Source organism: Canis lupus, chromosome 2 (genome assembly GCF_003254725.2).
Source record: "Canis lupus dingo isolate Sandy chromosome 2, ASM325472v2, whole genome shotgun sequence".
NCBI classification, from domain to species: Eukaryota; Metazoa; Chordata; class Mammalia; order Carnivora; family Canidae; genus Canis; species Canis lupus.
In genome coordinates this window covers 72,716,993-72,744,757 of record NC_064244.1, presented here as the reverse complement: position 1 = coordinate 72,744,757, position 27,765 = coordinate 72,716,993, and the positions used below count along the sequence as shown (strand labels likewise).

Genomic DNA, 27,765 nt, shown 5'->3' with positions numbered 1-27,765 from the left:
TTCAGGCCTCAGCTCAAATGCCACCCCTGTTCTGGCCTCAGATCCTGTCCTCTCTTCCTTTATCACAGACATTACTTTGTAACTGGATGTTGTCTGTGTGACACCTGGTTGGTGCAATCCTCCCCCACCAGACCTGCAGCTCTCTGAGCATGGGGATCAGGACTGTGTGCTCCCCACTGTGCTTCCCTACCAGGCACATCCTGAGCATTCAGAAATGTGGTTTGGGGTGAATAAATAAATCCTGAGCGAGCACCTTAATTCCTTGAAGCCTTGATCTTCATCTGTAAAGGAGGGACAGTAACAGAGTTGTCACGAGGTTTAAAAAAAGATGTTTATGAAACGTATAGCACGATGCCTGACATGAAGCGAGCGCTTGGCCAGTGCTAGCTGCAGTTATTTCTGTTTACCTCTGATGAGGAAAGGGTTGTGGTTGGCATCTAGGAGAACTCCACATTGCACAAGCAAACCTTAGTGGAGGGCCAGCCCTTGGCCAAGACCTCAGGGTGTCATGGGATTGGTCTCTGCCCCCCAGTGCCTCACACCACACAGGAGCAGCTTCTGATGAGGGCCACTGACTATCAGGAAGGCTTCCTAACCTGGGAATGAGGCCATAGGAAGATGGCATCCATTTCTTCAGCAAATTTGGAGGTGCCATGGCTCTGTGGGGCCTGGTCCAGCTTAGATTAACCAGGCTTAAATTCAGCCCCAAAGATACTCACCACCCAGGGTTGGACTTGAGAAAAGGACACAGATGACACAGATTACCATAATGAAAGTGGAAAGAAATTCTTTTAATAAAAGAGTTCAGAGGAGCACAACCCCAGGTCCAGATGGGGGGAAATCAGGGATGCCTTCATGGGGGCAACAGCATTCTCTCTAGAACTTAAAGTAGACATTGGATTCAGAAATGTGTAGAGACATCTGGGGTAAGAGGAGGCGTTCCAAGCAGAGATAACAGCTTGAGTAATGGGCTGGAAACCTAGAAAGAAGGGACCACAGAGAATCAGTAGTCTAGCTGGAATGTGGAGAACATAAAAAGACTAGTAAGAAATCGGGCTGGAAGGGCACTGGATCACTGGCCTCTTCCAAAATAATGCTGTGGACAATGGTGGCAGATAACAATGAGCATTTTTTTAAAAAGATTTTATTTAATTATTCATGAGAGAGAGAGAGAGAGAGAGAGGCAGGAGACACAGGCAGAGGGAGAAGCAGGCTCCATGCAGGGAGCCCGACACGGGACTCAATCCCGGGTGTCCAGGATCAGGCCCTGGGCTGAAGGCGGCACTAAACCACTGAGCCACCCAGGCTGCCCAAGCATTTATTTCTTATTCATGCGGTTGCAGATAGGCTGGAGTTCATTTTCTCTAGGCTGTGCTCAGCTGGATCCAGTCCGCTCTCCCTGTCTCTCACTGTTCTTGGACTAGCGGCTGTTTGAGATTTGTTCTTCTCACAGTGAAAGGTGGGCGCACAGGAGGGCAAGCCCAACCATGCAGGCTTATTTCAAACCCCCATTCAAGTCATGTCCGCTAATCCATTGGCAAGTTTCACAGGCAAGCCTAAAATCACGGCACAGTTTAATTCCCCACCCATCATGAAACCAAAGCAAATTACTTGGACATGACCAAGGTTGATGGTCTGGGGATGTTTGCTTCTCCCATGGAGGTAGAGGGAGGAGGGTACTGCGTAATCCTCTTACAGGTAAAAGCCAGGTAGAAGCCAATTTATGGAGGGACTCAGGAGCTGCGCAGGGCTGCAGCTGGACTTTAATATCTCCAGGGGTGAGCACCAGAAGACTCTGGCTTTTCTTTCCCTGCTCAGTGAGGTAAGAAGTGTGTTGAGAATGCCACAGCCTGCCCTGCTCCATCCTGCCTTCCTGAGGGCTCATGCCTCCTGCCTGCCTGGCACGAAAGCCATGCTATTCTTTCCTCAGGGCCAAAGAGGCCAAGGGTCTGCAAGGGGTCTTAGCTTTGCCAGCCCGGTATGGCCTCCTCTGCATTGAGCACCTAAGGGATGGTGTGCTGGGTCTATCAAATTCCCTTGTATACATTTGTCTGAATTGGCCACACCTTTCTAAAAAGAAAACCTTATCATTCCATTTTTCTGAGGTCAAGTCAGTTTCCCAAGATCACACAGCTGGGAAGGGACTAAGCTAGGATTAGAACCAAGCCTACGTCGCATGGTCTGGAAGGTGGTGCCTGGTTACAGCTCTGCCCTGAGCAGCTCAGCCACTGTGTGACTTTGGAAGTATCATCGTAGGACCCTGGACTCCAATTCCTCCATTGCCTTTTCTTCTCTCAGAGACATTCTGAGTTAAAAAGCAATTCCAAATTTGATCCCCAGCACTGTCTGAGGAAGTTTTAAAATACACATTTCTCAGTCAGACAGCACTCTCAGCTCTGACTTAAAAACAAATACAACCTTAACATTTTTAAAACATGCCCTGTTTTCCAATGGGGAGTCCTGTCCAGGAGAGCATTTCAGTGACTGTGTCTGGTCATTGGTCACATTGAGCCTCATTCAGCGGTCGGCCACAGCAAACATTCTCCAGTTAGCTCTGGCAGCAAAGCGTGGCATCTGTTTGCAAAGGCTGGAGGAAGCCATTAGTTCCACCAGGGCTGTGACATTTGCCACCACCCATTTTGTCCCTGCAACAGTGTTTTCCTTGGATAGCTGGCCACTGTGGTGTAGAGTGTGTTTTTTCCAAGGCCGAAGGCCTTGTCAGGTGTTTGGGATCTCCAGGAAAGTGCTTTCAGCATTTCCACCAGCCATTCATTCATTCACACCTTCTCTGTGCCTGGGCTGCAGATGGATGCCAAGGCCTCTGGGAGAAGTCAGGTCCGGCCACCACCCCTGGGATGCAGAGGCACTTGCTATGTGGTGGGAGCAGTATTGCGACCAAGGCACCTGCAGTGGAACGGGGCAGGCTGTCATAGGAGGAACAGTCAGGTCTGCTTGGTGGTTCAGAAATTCTTTTATTTTATTTTATTTTATTTTATTTTATTTTATTTTATTTTATTTTATTTTATTTATTTTTTCAGAAATTCTTTTTTTTAAAAAAAAGATTTTATTCATGAGAGACAGAGAGAGAGAGAGGCAGAGACATAGGCAGAGGGAGAAGCAGGCTCCCCATGGGAAGCCCAATGTAGGGCTTGATCCTGGGACTCTGGGATCACGCCCTCAACTAAAGGCAGATGCTCAATCACTGAGCCATCCAGGCATCCTGGGGTTCAGGAATTCTTAAAGCGAAGACAGGAGGCTCAAGCCAAGGCCAGGACAAAAGCGTAGGTGTTCACCAAACCAGTTTGGAAAGGGAAGGTATACCATGCATAGGGACCCGTGTCAGCAGTCACCCTGGGGAGCTACTAGTGACCTCCTCTGGATAGAGCATCACATGCATGGGGAGCAGCAGAGCAGCTGGAGAGGCTGCCAAGGCCTGGCCCACAGGCACCCAGCACCCCGTGCCCAGTGATCTGAATGTGACTGGGGCAATAGCACGGTCAGATCTGATCATCTTTTATTGAAGCACCTCTAGTAAGAGCATTCTGTTGAGTGCCAGGAATAGTTCCTAAAAAATATCCTTAGTCTCTTAAGAGGCTCTAAGAAACCTTTGCCTGGAAACACACATCCTCTGAACACAACTTCATGTGATCAGGAAATAGCCATCATGGGAAGATTCAAGAAAAATATTACTGGAGGGAAGAAAAAAAAAAAAACCTGTCCCAGACCTGAAAGAAATGCAGAGGTCCTATCCCTAAAAGGATTTCATGCGCCCAGAAGATCTCACCATACAAGATGGTGCGGTTTTAAACAATGTGCTTTGGGGTAGTGGGGGCATCACTGCAATCATCCTAGAAACCCCCATGACGGAACATTCCAGTTGCTACTCCTGCGTAACAAATTACTCCAAAACTTGGTGGCTTAAAACAATTACCTTACTATGCTCACAGATTCAGGGGGTCAGGAACTCAAACAGGGCACAATGAGGGCAGCTTATCACTTTACCACCATGTCTGCGCCCTCAGCTGTAAAGGCTCGAAGAGTAACTTGATGGCTGGAACCACCTGAAAGCTTTTTAATTCACCTGTGTGGGGCTGACGCTGGCTGTTGGCTGGGGGCTCAGAGGGGCTGGCGGTCAGAAACCTTACACGTGGCCTCTCCGTGTATTTTCTCTCTGGCTGCCTGGCGCTTCCTCACAGTTTGGTGGCTGGCTCCAGGTGCCAGCGTTCCAAGGGACAGGAACTGGAAACTGGCGGTGTCTTAAGGTCTGGGCCTAGAAACTAGCGCATCATCCCTTCTGGTTTATTCTGTTGGACAAAGGTCCAACCAGATTGAAGGAGAGGAGCCGTGGGAGGAGTCCCTCTCCTGGGGTGGGATACACTGTGTCAGCAGAGTCTGGGAAGTAAGAGCAGCCACCCTGGTTTCTTTGGAAGCTGAGAAAGAAACACTTGCGTTGTTTCTTTACAGATTAAGAAAAGTCTCTGTGGATTATGTCATCAAATTAAATGCAACCGCCTGAGTATGGCTCTGGGGATACTGTGGTAATAGGCTATGTTTTGGGTGATTTTTTTTTCCTTCTAAATGTTCTTCCTGGAGCTTATGTTGGCCAGCCTGACCCATTTCTCTTTGCTAATGTAACCTTACATAAAAACCTCATCATACGGCAGAGTCAAGAGAGGGGTTACAAACCCAGGCAGCCCCAGGGGAGGAGGTGACAGGAGCTGGGGTCCAGTCTTTAGTAGAAACTGACCCACGCATGACAAATAGCTTCACACAGGACCGTGGTGCACATGCAGTCAGCCACCGTGGCTGATCTGGCCTCAGCCTGGTGACAGGCTCTCCTCTGTCTACTGGCATGAGCCCCTGGAACAGACAGCTAACCTGCCTTGAGTGTGGTCACCACAGACACCTGCTTGGTGGGCTCAGTCTGTTGAACCCAACACATTTACCTTTAACACTTCTGGGTGCCAGACCGTAGCTAGGCCCTGGGAACTGTGAATGAGCCACAACTCGCTCCAAACCCTCCCCACCCAGGGTAAAGGACCTTTTATTCACAAATGCTGGAAAGTGTTCAAGGCAGGAAAGGACAGCAGTGAACAAAACAGGACTCTCCCCTCCAGAAGCCTATGCTCCTTTAGGAGAAAACAGTAACAAGGAAATAGGTCCACATATAATGTCTTGAGATAAAGGTCCTGAGGAGGATAAAGAGGTGAGGGAGAAGCAATGGAGGGAGTGATGGAAACTGCTGAGGCCTAACACAGAGCAGACTTGGAGGGCTCTAGGAGCAGTACACGATAGGAGTGGGGGTGGGGGGGTGGAGACAAAGCTGAGTGGAAGCCAGGGCCAGATCACAGGGTCTCTGAGTCCCATGGGAGCCATGGGAGGGCTTTGAGCAGAGGGGTGGCATGTGAGGACTGGCATTTTCACAGGATCCTTCTGGCTGCCACATTGAGGACAGACAGGTGGAGGTGTGGGTGGGGAGTGCAAGGGTAGAAGCCCAGGAGCCAGTTAGGAGGCTCTTGGAATAAATCCAAGAGAAGAAGGTGGCTGGACCAAGGTGGGAGCACAGAGGTGAGAAGTGGGTGGAGTCTAGACCAGGATTCGCTGTAGGATGGGACATGGGGAGGTGAAATGCAGAGGCAAGGACACCACTCTTGTTAGGAGGGCTTGGCATTAACTTCTGTGGTTGAACAGATTTGGGCAAGCAGGTTAAATGTGAACCACCTGTGACCTCCCAGTGGCAATACAAGCAGGGGCTACGTGAGAGGGGAGGCTGGGAGTTGGCATCTGGGAGCCCCGGTAGTGAGTCACTGAGGGAATGGAGAGGACAGAGAAGAGGAGAGACCCAACCACAGAGCCTTTCCAGAGAGATCTGGAGAACAGGAGGAAGCCGCAGAGGAGCCTGGGAAGGCCTAGTGGCAGGGGTAGAAGGAAAGACAAGAGGAAGAGTGGCATCCTGAAGACCAGTGTCGGCTCAGAGTGCACGCGATGCCCGGGAGAGTGAGGGTGGCCGTCAGAGACAGAACAGCCTGGTGGCTAGTCTGATGCAGACCAGAGCCCTGCTCTTACAGAGGGACGGAGACGTGTAGACTGACAGTCTACACAGTGGTGAGGGAAGTGGGGCAGCACTTGTCCTGGAGATGGGGGTGCACAGAATAGGGGCCTACGGCGTGGGCCCTAGAGGAGCTGGTGAAGTTTTCTCAGGAGAGGAGGGTCAAGGGAGGGCAGAAAGAACCTCATGTAGACCACAGTGGTGGTGATGAGAGTTGCTTCCTGAGCAAGGTGGCACCAAGCGGGTTTTAGATTGCCCCGGGAGGAGGAGGGAGGGGGACGCAGTTCCTAGCAGTCCACAGAAGAGTCACAGAAATTGGGGCATCTAAAGCGGCCACAGGGAATGTGAGTGGCCCACTTGGGCTGGGGGCTCTGGCCTTCAGGGCTGTTTGGAGATGAGGTACAGGGAGGCAGTGGGAACCTTTGACCTCAAGGAGCTCACAGTTTGTTAGAAGGTGAGCAAAAGCCCACCATGCAGGCAGAGCAGGAGTGATAGGTGCATGATTGGGAGCTCCCTCCGCGGAGGAGGTTGGCTGGGTGCAATCAGGGAAGGCTGCCAGTGAGAGGCAGACCTTTGAGAACCTGTGGGCTTTGAGTATGCCCAGATGCACATAACAGTTTTTTTGACAGAGGAGAGCACAGACACAAAGGTATGAATGCAGGAGCATGCAGCACGTGTCCAGGAAGCATAGCCTGATGGGAGATGAGATTAGCCAGGTCTTTTGGCGTCAGACCCAGAAGCTTCACCCCTTCCCTTGTTGCATGGGTACTTGGAAACCATTGCAGCTTCCTGAGCTGAGGAGGGACACAGTTGGATCTGGTTTTAGGAAGACAGGTTAGGCAAGAGTGTGCAGGGTAAATTTGAGGGGAAGGGCAGGCGTCCCAGAGGCAGGAAGACCCTTTGAGAGGTGAGATGCACACCCGGATCAGGGGCGTTGATGGCTCAGCAGCAGACACAGGTGGGACCCAGTGACACTTCCGTTAAGTTGGGCCAAAGGTCTCATGCCACACTGCCAGTGTGGGAGGGGCCATTGATGCAAGAGCTCCCTAGGGCCTTGGTGACCCCAGAAGGCTTGCGGAGGGGCTGCCCAGGGCCAGTTGGGGGCAAGGAGGGCCACGCTTCTGTGTGTTGGGGTAAGCTAACATGTACCCAGCATCAGCACCAGCTTCTTCCTATCCACTGCCCCATGTAGCCCCCCCTGCAGCCTTATGAAGTAGGTCCTGCTGTCATCCCCATTTTGAAGATGAGGAGCATGAGACTCTGAAAGATACAGTGACTTGCCTTGGCACACAACTAATACGTGACGGAACCAGAACTTAAACCCACATCTCCCTGACCTAGGCCAGTGATTCAAAGTAGGTTACGGGACCCCAGAACTAAGAACAGTGAACTGATTTAGCAGGCACTTGCTCTGTGCCAGGCACATACAGGGGTCTTTGTCAGAAAGGCCGGGCACGTCTGTGATGCGTTTATCCCAGCTCAGGGACCTGCACTGGCTCCCCAGGACCTAACCCAGTGGTCTTACCTCACTTTACAGATGAGAACTTTGACGCTTAGAGCAAATACGTTGCTGGCTCAAGCTGGGGTTTGAACCCAGGGTTGTGTTCTGTAACACACCTCACTGCCTCCTGCCCCGCAGGAAGGGCGGGGGCGGTCCTTGTGCACAGTGAGGGTTCAAAGCTGGAGGTGGGAGAGTGAAGCCAACCTGGAAGCTGCCTCAGGGCCAAGCTGGCTGCTTGACTTTTTGTCCCCCTTTGGGTCTGTGAGTACAGATCCTGTGCCTGTTCACTGAAGAAGGGTGTGTGTGTGTGTGTGTGTGTGTGTGTGTGTGTGTGTCCATCCGTGTGTCCACGTGTCCCCCGCCCCAGGCTGGCTGCAGGTGCAGATAGAGTTCAGTTCAGGATCGGGCCTTCTCTCTCGGTCAGCCTGGCCCCTGGGCAACCTCTGGCCTGAAATGAAAGGCTTTCCAATAAGTGCCTTGCTGGCCGGCTGCCCAGCTGCGTGGTTGCGGGGGCCGGGGTGAGGGACCAACCGAGGAGCGAGGAGCGATGGAGGAACCCGAGAGCAGGGCGGAACCCTGCCAAGAAATCCCTCAGTGCGCGGCTTCTCAGCGGTGCCTCGGAGGCATCTGGGGAGGAGAGCTGGTCGCCAGGAGCCCTGGCTGCCCTCCTGGGCCAGCCTAGGCCCTGGGGCCTCCGGGCTCAGGCTCAGCCCAGGGAAGAAGGGTGCGTGGGGTGAAAACACCAGGCAGCCGAGGGCGGGATTCGGAAATCAGATACTCTGGGCCATGTCTCCCTTGGCCTTGGGCTTCTCTTCAAGCCTTCACTGGTCACAGCAGCCTCCTGCCCCTTGCAGGTGGGGCAGGGTTAGCAATCAGATCCGACTGTTTTGACAGGGCATTGAGAGAACTTGGGTTCTTCTCCTTTGGTCTAATCCTGGGCACGTCCCAACCCCTCTCTGGGGGTCCTCTATGAAATTTAGGGGCAAGGCAATGGGATCTTAAAAATCCCCTCGGGGACACCTGGGTGGCTCAGTGGTTGAGTGTCTGCCTTTGGCTCAGGTCGTGATCCCAGGGTCCTGGGATCAAGTCCTGCATCAGGTTCCCTGTCCCTGCAGGGAGCCTGCTTCTCCCTCTGCCTATGTCTCTAGTTCTCTCTGTGTCTCTCATGAATAAATAAATAAAATCTTTAAAAAAAAAATCCCTCCAGGCCCTTAAAACATCAAGTGTGAGGCCTTGTTTATAGGCGTCAGAGCCAAGAAGACAGACACCAGGTGGGCACACGGTGGCCAGGTGCATCTCAGCATCTATGCATCTATGACACATCAGTGTTTCTGTGCCTCACTACCTGTTTACCTCACAGGAAAGCCTTCCCATTCAGCCTTTGGCCCGCACAGGGGAAGCAGCCAGCATAAACCAGGAAAGATCAACTGTGTTTGGCTTTGAGTGTTTTCCTACCAAATCCTTCAGTGAAGGAGAGGTTGACATTCTGGAAATTCACTTCAGCCTCAATACTGAAACCATCCTGGGATGCCTGACTCTGGATTGGGATGTCCCTGCTTCTGGAAGTGGATTCTAAAACCTCCAGCCTTATGGGGCACCTAGGTGGCTCTGTCAGTGAAGCATCTGCCATCAGCTCAGGTCATGATCTCAGGGTCCTGGGATCCAGCCCTGCATCAGGCTCCCTGTTCAGCCTCTGCTTCTCCCCTCCATTTGTACATGCATTCTCTTTCTCTCTTTTTCAAATAAATAAATAAAAACTTGAAAAATAAAACCTCCAGCCTTATCCTTCTCCCATTTCTCCTGATTTCACTCCTATCATTTTTCCAGGCCATGCCCTTTATCAGACCTTGCCTAGCATAGAGAGGCAAGTTTGAGTTTTGGGAGTCTTTGCCTGCAAAGTCAACACAAGCAGCAGTAAGGAAAGCACTAATTAAGGAGATTAGATGCTAACTCTGAATGAAAGGGGTACCTACAAAGCCCAAGCTTATGCTTCAGACCCTAGAGGGGCTCAGCACTATTAGCAAGCTCCAGAGCTCTGCTGGGGGAAGGTGGAGGCTGTGGTTCTCACTGCTTTTTGAGCCTCTGCAAGGAGGACACTGAAGAAACAATCAGTTCTCTTAAGCTACATGCTGGTGTCTAAAGGAAATTGCTGCTACCTATAGTTTTAAGGAGTTGATGTAAGGTGGCTACCTCTTCCAGGAAGCTCTCCTGATAGCTCCCAGGCACATCTCTTTCTCCCTCCTTTCCGCCTTCACCGTATTTTGCACTCAGGCCCTGGTTGTGCCACATGGAGAGGCCTTCCTCATCACTCTCCTGCCCAGCCCACGTTGTGGAAAGCTGTGATATTTTGCATCATTATCTCAGCCCTTATTCCCAGGGCAAGAGTCTAAGGCCCTGTGGAGGGGCCGGGTCTCTTAACTCATGCTTTCTGTACTCACCATCCCAGAGCGGCCACAAAATCTTAGCTTTGTGCCTTTATTTGGTTTCTTTGCCCAAACTTTTTTTTCTTTTTCTTTTCTTTTTTTTTCAAATAGAAATACATTTCTGGTTATAAAAATAATCCATAAGCTGAAGAAATCAAAAAGCACCTATAATCCCAGCACTTGGAGATAACCATTGAATCACATCCTGCCAGACTTAGTTCTGTGCAAGCTCATCGACATTTGGCATACGATAAAGAAATTATATTGTGCTTTTTCCTCTTTTTTTGCAACCTACATTTTCTCACTTAACAGATCCCAATAAGCACAGGTCTACCTCACCTGCATGGATGACTGCATAGTGTCCTATTTTATGTTTGAGCCACATTTTATATAATTAACCCCCTACTGTTGGATTTAGAGATTTTCCCCCAACTTTTCTCCATTATACACAGTACTACAATAAATCCCTTCCTGGATAAATATTTGTGAACATCTTTTTTTTTTTTTTTTTTTTTTTGGTCTTAGAATAAAATAATGGAATTGAAAAGTCAGAGGACTGGCATATTTATTAAGATTTTGTAAACCAAATGCCAGTTCACTCTCTCCCCAGTGTCACAGAAAAGTGGTGGGTGCCTGGCTGGCAAGGATGGTTGACTTGCTGGCAGATGTGAGTGGACTAAGGCCTGGGAAGTGGTTTGGCCTGTGAACTCGGTGTCCCAGCCAGCTGCCCACTGTCTGCTGCCCTGAGGAGGAAGCAGCCCAGGGCGGGTGGAAAGAGGGATGCTTGCCCCTGGACTCCCCTTTGAAGACTGGTGGCCCTCGGGTCTCCCTGGATTGTCCCTGGGTCATCCTTGGCCTGCCAGCTTGCCCAGGCCTTTACAGGGGGCCTAGGGAATGGTGGCTTGTGTGGCTGGGGATGGAAAGGACAGGAACGAGCCTGGGTCATGCCTTCAATCTCTGTGCCTACAGGAGGCCTCAGTGGGGCAACCATCATTGACTCCCTTGACACCCTCTACCTCATGGAGCTGCAGGAGGAGTTCCAGGAGGCCAAGGCCTGGGTTGAAGAGAACTTCCACCTGAATGTGGTGAGTCAGAGACCCTTGGGTTGTTAGAGCCAAAAGGGGCCTGGAAGGTGAGTGGGCAGCTCCACCCTATCACTTCTGAGACTCTGGCCCCACGCTGCACAGCAGAGCAGTCCTGGAACTGGGGCTCTGTGCACTCTGCGTAGTCCCCTCTGCCGAGGCCAGCCTCAAGGTAGGGGATCACTCCAACCCCGGGCCAGCCCATGAGTATTTATCAGCCTGTTCTCCCCTGGGAGGAAAGACAGCCAGCGATCCCTCCTCCCCCTCCCTGCGGTGCCAGGCGCCTAGGAGGTCCCTTCGAGGGCTGAATCTGTCACACAGAACAGGTACAGCAGAGGAAGTAAATGTAGAGGGGAGGAGTGGCTTATCTGCTCAGAGCTGCTCTAACCTGGAGCCCCCACCCCACCCTCGGCTGCCCTCTAGAGATAGGTAGGAGGATGGGGAGCATCGGGACGACAGTGACAAGGACAATGCCTAATTCACAGGCTAGTTGTGAGGATTAACTACCGTGGAGGGTTATAACAAGCATTATAACACTATCAGGTCTGATACGGATGTAAGGTGGTATCCTCCTCCTCATCAACACCATTGTTTTGAGGCATGTTAGGCCTGGTAGTCTGTGTGAGGAAGCTTAGAATCCTTCCGTTTCCTGCCATATTGAATGAGAGAAAGACCAAGGTGGGAGAAGGAAGGGGTGTCTTCACAGGCCCACCTTGCCTCTGTGCAGATGTAGATAGAGAATGAGCATCTGGCAGCTACTGTGGTTCCAGGAGCTGGCAGGTCCAGGGGAGCCTGGGGACATTCGAGCAGGAGCAGGCTGTGGCAGGTTAGGGAGGGTCCTTGGAAGAAAGCAAGATGGGATCACATCCCCTCTTTGGCCCTTGGCTTTCTCATCTGGAAAATGGAATGATGACCTCGCCAAGCACTGTAGGCTACAAGAATGAACAGCTTTGCGGTGCTCTGTCAGTGGAAAGGCTCTGCCACTTGAAGGGACGGTCGTTGTGGTCAGGAATAAAAGACTGTGATGTGGGGATCGCTGGGCGCAGGAGAAGTAATCGCAGACACCTTTAGGAAGCCGCACAGGGTGCCAGGGAGGGCGGGGCTGGGTGCTGGGCCAGCATCTCACCTGTACCCCTCAGCGCCTCACAGCCGCCCTGTTCAGGATGAAGAGCCTCGGGCAGACAAAAGCTAGAGATCTTGCCTGAAGTCCCAAAGCCAAGTAAGAGGCCAAGGTGGGATTTTAACCTAGATCTGGTCCTTGGAGTGATGGCTCAACACCACTGATTTGCAGTCCAGACCTAAGAAAGAAAACCCTGATTAAGGCAAGTGTGGACTTGTCCTAAGGGCTGCAGAGCTGAGGCTGAGGATTGCTGGTTACCTGCAAATGTCTGCCTGGCATCCCTCCATCTCAGCCTCAGCTTTGTCCTGTTTGCCCCAGAACCTCCTCAGAGAACCTTCCCTTTGCCCTGTCATGTCACCCCAAGGAAGGGCCCCCCCCCTACTGCTAAGCCAGGAAGTTCCCTCAGGAAGGGGAGGTGGCCGGCTTAGAGAGTTTGCCTCCCCTCAGGCTAAGCTTCAGCCAGCGGCTCCCCACCAAGTTCTTGAGCTCCTTGGAGAGCAGCCAGGCATAACTTTGCTCCCATGGCCTCGGGCAAGGGCTAGGGAAGGAAGCCAAACCCAGCGTTTATTTGTAATGCTGTCAACGTGCTGTAGTGGCCTGCCAAGCAGGTGCTGATCCCTCTCAACTTCTGCTCTGAAAACCAGCACCCAGCATATCCGGGCCTGCTAGGCAAGGCCCTGGAGCTCAGCACCCAGCACCAGTGTGGCCAGATCATCGGGGTAGGGGGCTGTGGCTGGAGTGACCTGTCTCAAGGGCCTAGCTGTCCCTGGGAGCCTTGCAGGCTTCTCACAAGTGTCCTCTCACCCTACCCTCACCCTCCTCTTTCCTGCCACCCTGCAGAGTGGAGAAGCATCCTTGTTTGAGGTGAACATCCGGTACATCGGAGGACTCCTCTCAGCCTTCTACCTGACTGGAGAAGAGGTAAGTTGGCCCTGTGAGGACCCTGAACCCTTCAGGTGTGAGGCGGCAACCCCACTCCCTCATTTCACCAGTGAGGAACAGGGATTCAAGGGGATTTGCTCCAGGGCTACCCATGTCCACCCAGCCTCCACGGTGCCACCTGCAGGCTCTTCCTCATCTTCAGTCTGCTGCTTCCATTCTGCTGCCCAGGTGAGCCCCACTGGCTCCCACAGTTGGTAGTAAATTCTCTAAGGACGACCACTAGTCTCTTCCTACAGAAGAGACTTGCACAGCCACCCAGCAAGCTGTGGGCTGAGCACGGGCTTGTAGAGCTGCTGGACTGGTTTTTGCAGATGTTGCTTTTCAGAATTGATAAAGCCAAGACCATTGTTTCGTGATTTCCACCCCTGGGGGCCCTTGGCCTTGTCCTGCTCCACAGCCACCCCACTGCTGCCTGCCTGGCCCAGCCACCAGCCTTCACTGCTCCAGGTAGGAGCACTGGTCTCAAGGGGCAACAGGGAGAAGGGGCAGCCACTGCTGGTCACGTGTGCGAAGTGCAAGGGACTCCGGCCCCAGGCAAGCTGTGTTGGCTTCCAGCAGGAGGGCTGAAAAGTGTGAGGAGGGCAGAGCCCTGGGCATGGAGTCAGAAAACCTGCGTCTTACCCACACCACCCCTGCCTCGGACCTTGAGCTAGGCCTCTCCCACTCCTGGGCCTTGCTTCCTTCCCCACCATGGGGATGGGCTCACAGAGCTCTTGGGAAATGGGATGGGAGGGATGAGGTTTGATGCTGAGCTGACCAGCTCCAAAGCCCATATTCTCCATGCTGCAAGAAAATTTTGAAGACCACAGAACTCTGCAGAAATGAGAGGCTCTTCATCGCATAGTCCACCCCCATGAACGTGCAACACAGCCCAAGTATTTGGGTGTGAAGTTGACCAGGTCCCCAGGACATGGGTCCTCCCTCAGTTGTGTTCCCCATTATCCAGAGGGCCACGCTGCTCAGCACAACCGCTGCTCTAGGGCTAGACACCTTGGCTTTGGCCCTTTCCCTTCCCTGTACCTCTCCCTGCTCTGCCCACCCAGAGAAAAACCCCTGCTAACTCCCAGCGCTTGTTGTCTGAGGAGGTCATTTCTGCTCCCCTGCAGTTTAAGGCTGCAGCTGCAGGGGTTCAGAACAACAGGAGTATGCTCTCCCTCCCCAGCCGCTTCGGGCCTCTCCAGCAGCCTCCTCTCTTCAACAGAGATTACCACTTGTGGCAATTTGTCCCCAAATAATTGTAGTTGGGAGCCCTTGGCTTTGAGCCACATAATGCCTGAATTTCATTTGAAAACCCTAGGACATGGAGCAGAAAAAGGCACCCTGTTGGTTTGAGTACTTAGCCAGCCTCCCTGCCACTCCTGGCCATGGGAGGTGGACACAAGTTGTGGGGGTGGGGGAGGGAGTCGTGCAGCTGTGGGCTCACAGGAGGTCTATCTGGGGGCCAGCAACTAAGGGAGGAGCTGGCGCCCTTCAGCCCTGATGCTTGACCCCCATTTCTCCCTCCTCTGAGGCTATCTGTGATTCTGAGAACTTGTTTGAGGCCTCGGCTATCTAGTGATCTAGTCTGGCTGGGTCTGAGGACCCAAAGGAAGGGAGGGCCCCCAGGGTGGCCCTTGGCTTCATGCAGGATAGAAATCAAACGTGAGCCAAGAGGAAGTGAGAGCAGAGTTTGTTGAAGACATAGAGTGCAGGTACATACAGAGCATCTGGGAGACTCGGAAAGGAAAAGGAAAATAAGCCTCTTCTTTGCTCGGGAGCTGAGTGTTCTATTGAGGATTGTGGTCTGATGTACATGTTCTCTCAGGCATCTGGGAGCTGGTTAGAACAAGGACGAGGGTCCAGGGGCCCTGCATAAGTCACTTATTCCTTGGAGCCAGGGAGCCATGGCATTGAGATGTCTAGTGTCAGTATCTAGAATACACACAGGGTAGCCTCACCTGGTCATTCTTGCGCAGTCATTCCTTAGATGGTATCTCTTATGCTAGAAGACTCCAAAGGAATCATTGAGTCCTTGATCCTTACAAGGAGGGCTACATCATGTATACCATAAGGTGTGTAAAGCAGGGTGCAGGTGCTAGCAGGGATAGAGACAGGAAGAGGAGCCTAAAAAGCATCCTTCATGGGTCACTTCAGTTTCCCAATATCACCAGAAGGATCATCATTCTGACTCTCTAGGAAAGAGACTGGACAATGGGGCATGGACAGGAGCACCTGGGATTTAGAAATCCTTCACAAAGCCCAGGGAGCCCCACAAAGCTCCGAATCCCTGAGCAGACAAGCCCAACTCTGTCCTCCAGCCCCTGCTGATCCCTCTCTGTCGCTAGCACCTCTGCAGGGCAGAGGCCATACCCCATGGGCTCTGTCTCATTGGTCCCAAACACCCCCATATGGTGGGATCTTCACCTACTAGCAGGTGCGGGAATTGAGACTTAGAAGGAACTTGCCCAGGGCGCAGTCCCTGAAGGCTGGGTTGGGTCCCCAGGGCTCAGCCACACTGGACCAAGGCCTCCCCCTTTTCTGTCCTCCATCTCACACACTGGGTGCCTGTGGACTAGGTCTTAGGATTCTTCAAATTTCCTACAAATGTTTGTGGAATGGTGCCTGAGACCCCAAGCCCCTTCCTGGGCCAGGCGTTTCTTTGCTGCAGAGGGAACCTATGGGAGGAGACTCCCCCGCTGGGTAGGCCATTCCTACAAATCGCCCATGAGAATGGCAGGCGTGATGACAGACACCAGGTGACCTTTGCATAGCTCTTCACAGTTTATGTAGCACATTCACTCATACATCCTCTTACCTGATTTCTAGAAGAACCCTGTGAAGCATCCAGGGCACATGCACAGTTCCATTGTGTAGATGAAGGTCAGAGACCGTATGTAGCTCACATGAGGTTGCAAAGTGGGAAGATTTGAACCTGGGCCCTCACTCCCAACCCAGAGGACTTAACACTCTACAAAATATAATTCTTGCTAAGTTTCTCTCACCTTGGTTCTGGAACCTCTGGGCCCCTGACTGTTGCTTACCATGGCTGTAGCCACATCTCTGTTGGAAAGGCAGTTTGGTATCACTTAATAGCCCCACAACCTTGGGCAGATTGCTTCTCTGGGACTCAGTTGTATCCTCCTCAAAGTGGTCAACACCTTGCCCACACACACTGTTGCAGGGATTGAAGGTCCTATAGATAAGACACCTGGCACAGTGATACGCTGTGATTTATAATAAGTAATATATATTTGGTCTTCATCCCATTTCTGGCAGACCTCCTAAAACCCTGGGAATTTCCTAAGCGCTGAGAGCAATAAATGTGTCTTTTGTTATGGTAATTGGGTGACTTGGACCCCACCTGAGGATACAGGCTGGTTGCCAGGAGAACCAACCACAAGGTGAGAGGGTAGTTATTTTCAGTTCCACCACCCTGACTTCCAGGGATGGGAGAGGGACTGTGTTGAATCAGGAGTCAATTGGCTGTGGTTTAATTAGTCATACCCATGTAATGAAGCCTCCATAAAACCCCAAAAGGAACTGGGCCACAGAGCTTCCAGGGTGGCAGAGCACCAGAAGATGTGGGGAAAGCGCCATACCTGGAGAAAGCATGGAAGCTCCTCCGTGCCCCTTGCCACATACCTCGCTTTAGGCATCTCTTCCGTCTGGCTGTTGCTGAGCTATATCCTTTTAATTTTTTTTTTTTTTGCTATATCCTTTTATAATAAACCTGTAATCCAGTAAGTAATATGTTCCTGAGTTCTGTGAACCACTCTAGCAAATTAAACCCACAGAGGGGTTTGTGAGAACCTCTGATTTATAGACCATTGATCAGAAGCCCAGGTAACCAGCCAGACTCAGGACTGGTGTTTGAAGTGGGAGAGGGGAGGGACTGTGGCCGTCTTGTAGGACTGAATCCTCAAAACTGTGGAATCTGATGCTATCTCCAGGAAGATAGCGTCAGAACTGAGTTGAATTATAGGGCACCCAGCTGGTGTCTGGCGAATTGCTCGGTGGCATAGGGAAACTCTCCCACACACACACACACATAGTGGAATTGGGTTCAGAATCTGTTCCACACCTACTCATTTCCAAGAGAATAAGTAGGACTTATATTCTTCTGTTCCTGGTGATACCACTCTTGTCCACACATACTCATTCAGCATCCTTCCTGGTGTGGTTGAAACCCTGCAGGGCCCGCCAGCAGGAGGGCTTTCCAAGGGTAGAGACATGGACATTCCTAAGAGCCTTGAAGAAGATTTAGCTAGGAGTCCTCAGGGCAGAGGGCAGCAGGTCAGCTGCCTGGATCCTCAGCACTGGGTTCAGGTGCCAGGGGTTTCCTCTGCGCCTCTGCACTCAGCCTCCTCTGAGTCAAGTGACAGTATCAGGAGCTTCAAATAAGGGCCCTTTGTTGTTGCTAAGCCAGTGGCTCTGGGGCAAGGCTTTGGAATCTGGCTTCTAGACAAGCTCCTGCAGGGCCTCAGATGCAGGTGGCCCCCGGGCCCACTTCTGGGACAGTGGACACTGTCCTCTTCTCTCCTCCATCCCTGCCAGGCCCCAGGTGTGGTTCTTCCCATCTCACTCCCTCCCCTCTTGGGCAAGAACCACAGCTGCCCTCAGAGGCCTCGCAGCCCCATCCCAGGTGGTACAGGGAAGCCCTCCCTGCTGCAGTCCCTCCACGGCTGCCTTGGCAGTTCACTGCACATCTCGGGGCCAGGGGACTCAAGAAGACTTTGTTTGGCAGCACTCGGGAGGTCAGCAAACTGGCTCCCCCCCCCCCCCCCCCCCCCCCCCCCCCCCCCCCCCCCCGTGAGCTCGGAAGTGAAAGGAAATGTGTGTTGTTTGACCTGGAGCAGTTGCTAAGGAACTTATATCTCATGTTTTAAACAATAAATAATATTTACTCTGAGGGGGCAGCCCTGATGGCTTAGTGGTTTAGCGCCGCCTTCGGCCCAGGGCATGATCCTGGAGGCCCTGGGATCGAGTCCCATGTCAGGCTCTCTGCATGGAGCCTGCTTCTCCCTCTGCCTGTGTCTTGGCCTCTCTCTATTTCTAATAAATAAATAAAATCTTAAAAAAAAAAATATATATATATATATATATTTACTGTGGGTTTGCTTTTATTATAAAAATAGCACAGAGAGACAAGCCAAATGCAGAAAACAAAATTCCTCCATAAGCCTACTCCACACCCCTAGGAGAGCATTGTTAATATTTTGCTGTATTTACTTCCCAACCTTTCCTCACACATCCAGTGTGCATATAATTTTTACTAAAGTTGATTGCACTATATCAAAATATATTTTTCTTTTAACAAACTACAAACCCTTTCTTTGCTATTAGTCTTCTACATCATTCCAGTGGCTGCATGGTATTGTGTTGCATGAATAATCCTAATTTAATCACTTCCCTATTGTTTGATATTTAAAATATCTCTGTTTTTCCACTGTTACAAACAACACTGGAATAAATAGCCATAAAGTTAAATTTTTACATCCTTGATGACTTATTTCCTTAGAATAGATTCCTAAGAGGGAAACCACAGCGTCAGAAGGTCACAGGTGCTTTTGTTTTTTGTTTTTTGTTTTTTTTAATAATAAATTTATTTTTTATTGGTGTTCAATTTGCCAACATACAGAATAACACCCAGTGCTCATCCCGTCAAGTGCCCACCTCAGTGCCCGCCACCCAGTCACCCCCACCCCCCCCGCCCTCCTCCCCTTCCACCACCCCTAGTTCGTTTCCCAGAGTTAGGAGTCTTCCATGTTCTGTCTCCCTTTCTGATATTTCCTACCCATTTCTTCTCCCTTCCCTTATATTCCCTTTCACTATTATTTATATTCCCAAATGAATGAGACCATATAATGTTTGTCCTTCTCCAATTGACTTACTTCACTCAGCATAATACCCTCCAGTTCCATCCACGTTGAAGCAAATGGTGGGTATTTGTCATTTCTAATGGCTGAGGAATATTCCATTGTATACATAAACCACATCTTCTTTATCCATTCATCTTTCGATGGACACCGAGGCTCCTTCCACAGTTTGGCTATTGTGGACATTGCTGCTAGAAACATCGGGGTGCAGGTGTCCCGGCGTTTCACTGCATCTGTATCTTTGGGGTAAATCCCAGCAGTGCAATTGCTGGGTCGTAGGGCAGGTCTATTTTTAACTCTTTGAGGAACCTCCACACAGCCGTTCAAAATCTTTGGGATACAGCAAAAGCAGTCCTGAGGGGGAAATACATCGCAATACAAGCATCCATCCAAAAACTGGAAAGAAATCAAACACAGGTGCTTTTGAATTAGAACAGGGCCCCTGGGTGGCTCAGTGGTTGAGCGTCTGCCTTTGACTTAGATTCTGGGATCGAGTTCCGTATTAAGCTCCCCACAGGGAGCCTGCTTCTCCCTCTACCTGTGTCTCTGCCTCTTCTCTGTGTCTCTCATGAATAAATAAATAAAATCTTAAAAAAAAAAAAAAGAGAGAGAGAGAGAGAGAGAGAGAATTAGAACAGTGTGGGGGAGTCAGAGCTTTCCACAGGGCCCTGAGGCCTGGGGCCTCCTTATGGCTCCTTGGCCATCAAGTTAGGAGTTTAACCATTCACCTTCTCTGCTCACTCCCATCTGTAAAATGGGTTGGTGGGTAGATTAAGAATGTCAAGGGAGAAAGGCCCTTCCTCTGGTTTTGCACATGGGGTAGCAGTGCTTTGCTGAGAAGCACACAGAAGCAGCCAAGCCGAGAGAGAAGGACTAGAACCGGGGGCCAGGCAGGGCTCCCAGTCCAGTGATCTTCCCACTCTGTCAAGTGTGCTTCCACATGCCCCGCCTGTGGCATCCTGGTCCTGTGGTGTGGGTAGGCACCAGCCGTTGGTGATCACTGCCCTGGCTGCTTCATCCTACCGGTGGCCATCCCAAAGCACAACTAGAATCATGGAGCCTTCGTCATAGTCCTGACACTGTCATTTGGGCTCTACAGCTATTACCTAATTGTCATCCCTCCTCCCAGCAGCCTCTGAAGGAGGCAGTATTGGTCTTATTTTTTGAGTGAGAAGGGCATGACGCTCAGAGGAGGTGCCTCGGCTAAGGCCACGTCTCCAGGAATGTCTAGAGTCCAGAACCTGACGCAGCACCCCTTCCCTCTTTAGGCCCACAGCTCCTGGGTTACCCCTAGCAGGAGCAGCTTGGAGCAGGGATGGTGCCCACCCGGGCTGGTTCATGATGCCCTGTGCTGCTTCCTTTACAGGTGTTCCGAGTAAAGGCCATCAAGCTGGGAGAGAAACTCCTACCAGCCTTCAACACCCCCACGGGAATCCCAAAAGGTGTTGTAAACTTCAAAAGGTAGGACATCTTCTGCTTTCCCACTTGTGGCTTTGGCTGCATCTGTGGAAATTGAGGCACAGGGAGAGGACAGGACCTGCCTTGGGAATCAAAGCAAGCCAGTGGCACAGTGGAGACTAGCCTTAGCCTCGGGCTCTCGAGGGCTGATGTTTGTCACCAAACAAACATCAGCTTGGGATTCATAAGGCCTGATCTTTCCTAGGTGAGAAGTGATCGTCCCCCAATGCTGCCTTGACTCACAGCCCTACAGGTGTGCCCAGCTAGGGTCAGGAGCCAGTAGGTACATCACAACCTCCCACCATGACAAGGTACCCCAAGCTGCTAGGAGGTCTCAAGACCCTGAACAGAGGGACCACTGGGCTGGGTCTCCAGAACCCAGTATCAGAACCCAGAGGAGCTTCTGGGGGCATCTAGCCCACGGAGGCTTGGACTCCAAGGAGAAAAGGCCTTGGCCAAGGTCACGTAAGCCAGTAACTGACCATTCCAGGACACAAATCCAGAACTTGCAACTGTTTTTAATAATACTTATTGGAATATTCCCCTCTTTAAAAATAGTAAATTCTTACTGCAGAAAATGTGGATTATATCAAAAGTGTTAGATAAGATCAGAGAACTCCCATGTGGTTCCACAAATCAAAGAAACCATGGACTGGCAATGCTTCTTTCTACTGGCTTGGTTTTAAAACATTGATTCTTATTGGCTCCTTCCATGGTTTTGCTTCCTCATCTACAGCTTAATTCAGTGTATGAACTGGAGACTTTCTGGGTAGTCACTAAGTCACAGAATGTCAGAGTGGAAGGGACCCTGGGAGATGCAATGAGAGAAGCATGGATCTGGGGCTGCCACTGAATCCAGCTCCAAAGCCTGTGGGGGCTTCCCTGCCCCCGGCGTGGCTGCACTTCCCTGTTGTGGGAATAGGAGTGTGTTTGTATCCACTCATTTTCCAGATGCGGCGATTGAGACCCAGAGAGGGGAAGGGATGGGGTCAAGTCAAGAGAACTAATGGCCAGCCAGCTTTTCGATCTCTGAATCTTTATAAAGCATGAGTCTTGCTCCTGGGGACCCTCAATGCCCCATTGTCTTGCCTTTCCTCACTCTGTTCTTCCTCTGGTCGCCTTCCTCAGACGGCTTCCCTGGTCGGCAAAGGCCAGCTCACCTGCCACCTGTGCCGTCAAGCCAGAAGCGTTTTAGCCTCTCCCGGCCTGCAGGTACTTCATCTGCTTCCTTATGGCCTCGTCATGTGCCTCTTCATGGTCCCTGCTGGCCTGGGAGCTTCTGGATGACAGGATCCATGTCCAGTTCTTTGCTCATTCCTTCATAAATAACCGTGCTAGGTACTGTGTGCAGGATAAAGGATTAACAATGACTCTGTGCCTACCCCTTACTGAGCAATTCTATGGCCCTGGCATTGTGCTAAGGGTTTCCATACATTGCCTCACCAAGTATTCCTCACAGCAGACCCTTTGAGGGTAGATATTTATATTATCCCCTTTATTCAAACAGAGTCTTGGAGAGATGAAGTAACTTGCCCAAAGCCTTATAGCTAATAGGTAACCAGGGCTAAGATTTAAACCAGTTTTGTTACAGATTGAAAGCTCTGCTCTTAATGCCTGCCTGGCCCTCCCTCAGACAGGAACCCTGCTGCCCCAGTGCCCATGAGGCTCTCCGACACCCCCAAGTCTGGGAGCAAGGCTGCAATATTTCCCTCTTACCAGACTTCTCTGTTCATCTCCTAAAGTGATGTCTTATGTCAGGATTCTCGATCCAACAGTAGCTCCTGCAAGCTGCCTGGCAGGGAGGCAGGGGCCCCGGGCTCTGGTCCAGTGCCTCAGTTTCTCTCTGTCCTGGGGTGGGTCGGCCTGCCCTGCTGGGGGCCTCGCAGGGGAGAGGGGATTTGCCGAGTCAGCCACTTCCCTTACAGTCTCTGTGCTCGGAGAGCATTCCTAGGGTGTGGCCTCACACAAATCTCACCAGAGGCCACAGACAGGCCCCCAGGGCCAATCAAATCCATTCTCGGTGCCAGGGTTGACTTCTCAGAGCCGGACATTTGGACCTCTGCTCAGATTCCTCTCCCACAAACACTGATCCTGGAGAAACACAGCCAGCCATCACAGAGCCGAGACACACACGCACATCTTTGTGGCTCTCTCACCCAGGGCTGGTTTCTCGGGCCTCACTGCCTGGAGTCTAGGATAGGACCTTGGCTCATCCTTCCCCACTCTGTGCAGGGCACTGCCCACCCCCAAGGCCTGCAAGCACAGCCCTGGCTGCCTGCCCTGTCCCTGTCCCTCAGAGCCTAGACTGGATGCGACACAGATCCTGACATTTCTGATTAAGAAAATGCATTTATTTTTAGGCTATTTGCATACTGCCAGTGCTGTATACATATGTATGTATATGCATATTTCCTGGCAACACCTCCCTTTCATTTTCTGGGTAAGAGAGTCTGTTGCTAAAAAACACCACCCTGTTCCACCCAGGGGAATATCAGGGATGTTTGTGGCCCCAGTGGCTCTGCATTTGCTCTTTGGAGAGGGCCTGCTGCTCGGAGCTGGGCCACACACCTCTGCTGCCCCTGCTCCCGGCAGGGCTCCCTGTGGGCAGCTCTAAGAGGAAGGGCCAGACTGGGTCCCAGCGGGAGGGCTAGATAACTAGGCCCTGCCCCAAAGTGAGTGTGACTGCTCCTCCTGTCTGGGAGGCAGAGGCAGGGACAGCTGTGACCTGTGACCTGGGGGGACCACTGAATCTGAGAGAGTGGCAGTGGCCAATCCAAGGATTAATCTCTCACACACGCAGCCTCACACATGCCTACACACCTGATTACCACCCACTCAAATCAGGCTGAGATACACATGTTGGCCTGAGTCACACACTTGCAGCCACACACACACAAGTGACAACAGGCCGCAGATCCAATCGCAGGCCTAAAAGACTGGGAGGGGGGCAGAGGGCAGAGCTTCCATGAGCCCACTGCCTCACAGGGCTGATCAAAAGACCTCCTGGTCTCTGGATGCTGCCCAGAACAGATGCGTTTGGGACACAAAGTACCTAAGATTTGGATTCAGATTCAGTTCTACCAGTTCCATCACTTGCTGTGTGACCTCGGAGAAGTGTCTCCCCTCTCTGAGTCTGAGCATCTTCACCTGTGAAATTAGAATCATGGTATCTACCTCCGGAGTTGGACGTGAAGATAAAATAAGATACTACAGCTGTCTGGCACCCATCAGGAGCTCAATAACTCAAACGATAATTTTAATACACTATAAATACATGATTTAGATTGCATAATTGCATAATGTTAAAAATGACAGTTATTACATGCCTAATTTATACCTCACGATAGCCCTGGGAGGTGTGGGTACAGTTATTTAACAGGTGAGGAAACAGGGCTAGAGAGATCAGCTGACCTGCTCGAAGTTGCCCAGCCGGGCTGCTGCGGGAGCCAGCATCTGAAGATGGGCAGGAGAGGGAAGGTGCCCGCCCACTGCCAGCGTCTGCCCAGCGCTGGTCTGCCTGTCTGCCAGGCTGGCTCCACTGCAGGAAGCCCACTCGGGAGGGAGGGAAGAGGAAGGAGAGGCTCATGTGGGGGAAAACGAGAGCAAAAGACTCTCTGAGCAAGACTCAGGTGGGTGAATGGTGGCTGTTTTGACCTTGAATTGCTATGAGGGCAGGAAGCATCCATTATTCAGGAAACCCTCCACGGGTACCCACGGCTCCCACTGAGATAGCCGGAGAGAGAAGTCTCTCTTGGCTTGGGGGTTGCGGGGGGGGGGGGGGGGGAAGAGGGACAGAGAAGGGGACACCTTCACTTTCCCTCTGGGGGGATGTGGGGCGATCTGGGTGGAAGACCGTTAGGGGATGTGCAGAGCCCAGTCTGAATCCGGCCTCCACCACCTCCTGGCTCCGACCTTCCAATAACTTCCCTCCCTGAGCCTCAGTTTCCTCTTTGTATATTGGAATGAATGATGCTTTACCTGTGGGCTTTAAATGAAGTCAAGATGCAAACAGCTTGACCCAATGCCTGGTATCTGAGTGGCTCAAAAAACAGAAGCCGTTTTATTTATTATCTAGGAGCCAAGTCTCCTCTCTGCCCATCTCTCCCCACCTGCCCATGCCCCTCAAGTCAGGGAAATACCCAAAAAGGTGGAGAAAGGAAGAAGGGCCCAGTGGTTATCTCTGTTTATTGAGGCCACTTGCTCCATAAGATCTAAAACTTGATTCCTCCCATCTATTTCTAGAAGTTGAGACTGATGAGTTTGACGTTAGAAACTTTATTCAGGCCAGATAATGGAGCTGAGAGAGGAGAGGGGTAGCCTCAGGAGAGCCCCAACCCGCCCCAAGGAAAGAGGTGCCCCTCAGATGGCAAACCGTGACCTCCCTGACCTGCCTTCGCCCACGCCTGCCTCCCTTGGTCCTGTCCCCAGCAGATGGACAGACAGAAGCCAGTTCCTAGGGAGGCAGAGCTATCCCAGCAGGGAAGGGGAGGGGCTTCCCAGTTGCCAGGGCAGAGCCAGCCCCCTCAGCCTGCTCCTTAAAGCCCTTACAGATAGAGGGGGCCACTCCACCCTGCTCTGCCCCTACCTTGTCCCCCTGGTTGTCCTAAATGTCCCACAGGAAAGATCATCATGATACACATGAGGAGACTGAGGCACGGGGAGAGGAAGCATCTAGCCCAAGGCTACCTCTGTTCTGCACTTTTCTCTTCCCTCTTCATCCCACAAAAGCCCTAGGAACAGAGACCAAGACCATTCACTCTTGCCCAGTTTAATGATGCATGAACTTAGGTGCAGAAGGTGGGGATGGTGTGCCCCGGGCCTCTCAAACTTGATCCTGGCCCCCTGGCTACAGAGATTGAAGTAAAAACACCTGAAAAGGCAGCATCCTTGCTTATTATTATGTAATTAAAAGAGAGGCAGACCACGCAGTGGTTAGCACAAGCCCTGGCATGAGGCCAGCCTTGAGTCCCAGCTGCTCCACGTGCTGTGTGATGGCGAGTGGGTGGCGTCACCACCCCAGGCCTTGTTTTCCTCATCTGTGAGAGGGGCAGATAGGAGGACAACCTGCGACCCCACCTCTGTGCTCTTCCTCCTTGGAAGCACCCAGTACCTGGAAGCAGGACTGAGCCTCTCCAGTGAGGATCGGTCTGAGATGTTCATGAGACATTCATGATTGACAGCTGAGAAGCCCTTTTCTCCGAGAGGCCCTGTATCTTTTATTCCTAAACCTTGAGCTTCCCAGGGGTCCAGCAGCTCCAGACCTATGGTCATACCAGAGCCACCTGCCTGTCAGGTGTGGGTTCCACAGAATTCCAGGAGGGGCCACTGTGGGTCTTTGGGCAGCACTGACAGTGTGGGGAGAGGGAAAGGCCAGGTGGGGTCCCCACCTTTCATCTGCCTCCATTCGGACCCCCCACAGCAGTTTACCCTCCACACGCAGCACCATTGACTGTGAAGCAGAAAGTGTTCTGTGGGGTCTTTGAGGTCCCTGTGCGTTGGTGATATTCCCTGTAAATTTAGCCTAACTTGAGTGCTGGGTCTTGGTCACCAAGGCAGCTCTGCCGTCATCCTTGAGTCCACACATCTCACAGGGGCTGCTTGGTGATAGAAACAAAGAATAGTGTGGGTGGACAGGCCTGGGTTTAAGTCACCCTCAGCAAGTCACTTCACTGCCCTCAGTGTCCTCATCAGCAAAATGGGGCTATTAGCAGTGCTGCCTCCCTATTAACAGGGAGGAGTAAGGGAGATCAGAAGCCACAGCTCCCAGGACAGGGCCTGGCACGTTATAGTGTGTGCTCCCCCCACTAAGCAGCCCCCCCAGCAGGCAGGTGATGGGGTGCTTTTGTCTTTCCACAGTGGCTCCAACAGGAGCTGGGGCTGGGCCATGGCAGGGAGCAGCAGCATCCTGGCTGAGTTTGGATCCCTGCACTTGGAGTTCTTACACCTCACCGAGCTCTCTGGCAACCAGGTCTTCGCAGAAAAGGCAAGTGCTCTCCCTGAATCCCCCACCCCCAAACAGCTCCTCCCTCTTCTGCCCACTGAGAGCGCCAGGGGGGGAAGTGGGGTCCCCCATCAGCAGAGGGGGGCCTCCAGCCACCACTGATACAGCCAGTAGCTGCTTGTGGAAGCCCTGAGAGTGCCTGAAGCCAGGTGGCAAGGAAGGTGAGCACAGGGAATAATCGGGGTCCTACCAGGGCAGGGAGGAGATGAGACTGCCAGCGAGAGGTTTTCGGAGGTTTTCACCGGCGGGTGTCAGCTCAGTGGCAACCACGCATATGTGAAATCTGGAGAGAGTGCAAGAACCGAAATCCAGGCACCAGCTAGCTCGTATTGGCAGGAATTGGCCACCAGGTGCAAAAGTCCCCTTTCCAGAGACAGTTAACTTTTTCATGTGAGATCGGCTGCCTTTTCCTTCCAGATGCCCGCCTAGCTCATGTTGTCAGCAGGCTGGCAAAGCGATTTCACTCTACAGCAGAGGCACACGTCTGTCCTTCCTCATTGTTACGGAGCTGGCTAAGGCCGCGAGGGGTGCCGAGAGCTAGCATCCAGGCTGTCCGCCAGCCTGAACGCTGCCCGCTCTGCACCTCTGTGAAGCCCTTCAGAAGAAGCAGCTCCTCCACATTACAGCCCTTGGCAGTCCCACTGTCTGGAGCTGTCTCCCAGGGTCTAACCCGAAACCCAAGGAAGGGAAGGGTACACACACCCCTCTCAGATGGCGCCCAGGCTCCATCAGCAAGTGTTCCTTCCTGAGTCCTGCCTAGGGAGATGAAATCCTCCCTCTTAGAAGAACCCTTTGTAGGCCTCCCGTTCCCAAAGCCCAAACGTTTTCTGAACGTTAGACTCGTGGGGTGCCCAGGGAGCCGGAAGATTCACACCTCCACCCAGCAGCTCCCAGTCTTGTGTCCACCAGCCAACCTCAAAGTGTGCCTTTAGGAAACTTACCTCTGGGCTGTGCCCAGGCCCGGGAATCTGCATTTATAACAAGCACCCATACGCTTTTTGATGCCAGATTTAAGAGCACTGCTTTTTTTTTTAATTAATTAATTTATTTATTTATTCACAAGAGACGCAGAGAGAGAGAGGCAGAGACACAGGCAGAGGGAGAAGCATGCAGGGACCCTGGTGTGGGACTTGATCCCAGGACCCCAGGATCACGCCCTGGGCCCAAGGCAGGTGCCAAACCTCTGAGCCACCAAGGTATCCCAAGAGCACTGCTTATTCAGTGTGGGAATCCCCCTGAGCATTCTTGGGAAGCTCAAGAAGAGCTCTTCAGTCCCTTGATCACTTCTCTGTGTTGGGGTTCTCTACCCCCCTTAAATAGGCTGTCATGTCAGA

At 51.9% G+C, this 27,765-nt stretch overlaps 1 protein-coding gene across 4 annotated transcripts in view; it reads left to right on the top strand.

Annotated features, from left to right (window-relative positions):
* The window catches only part of MAN1C1 (mannosidase alpha class 1C member 1), a 148,439-nt gene that overhangs the window by 92,760 nt on the left and 27,914 nt on the right, over nucleotides 1-27,765 (top strand). For all 4 annotated transcript variants that reach the window (XM_025448364.3, XM_025448363.3, XM_025448361.3 and 1 more), the window contains exons 3-6: nucleotides 10,943-11,058; nucleotides 13,016-13,096; nucleotides 20,339-20,433; nucleotides 26,287-26,413. In XM_025448364.3, the coding sequence (XP_025304149.1) occupies nucleotides 10,943-11,058; nucleotides 13,016-13,096; nucleotides 20,339-20,433; nucleotides 26,287-26,413 (419 nt within the window). The remainder of the gene's footprint in view (nucleotides 1-10,942; nucleotides 11,059-13,015; nucleotides 13,097-20,338; nucleotides 20,434-26,286; nucleotides 26,414-27,765) is intronic.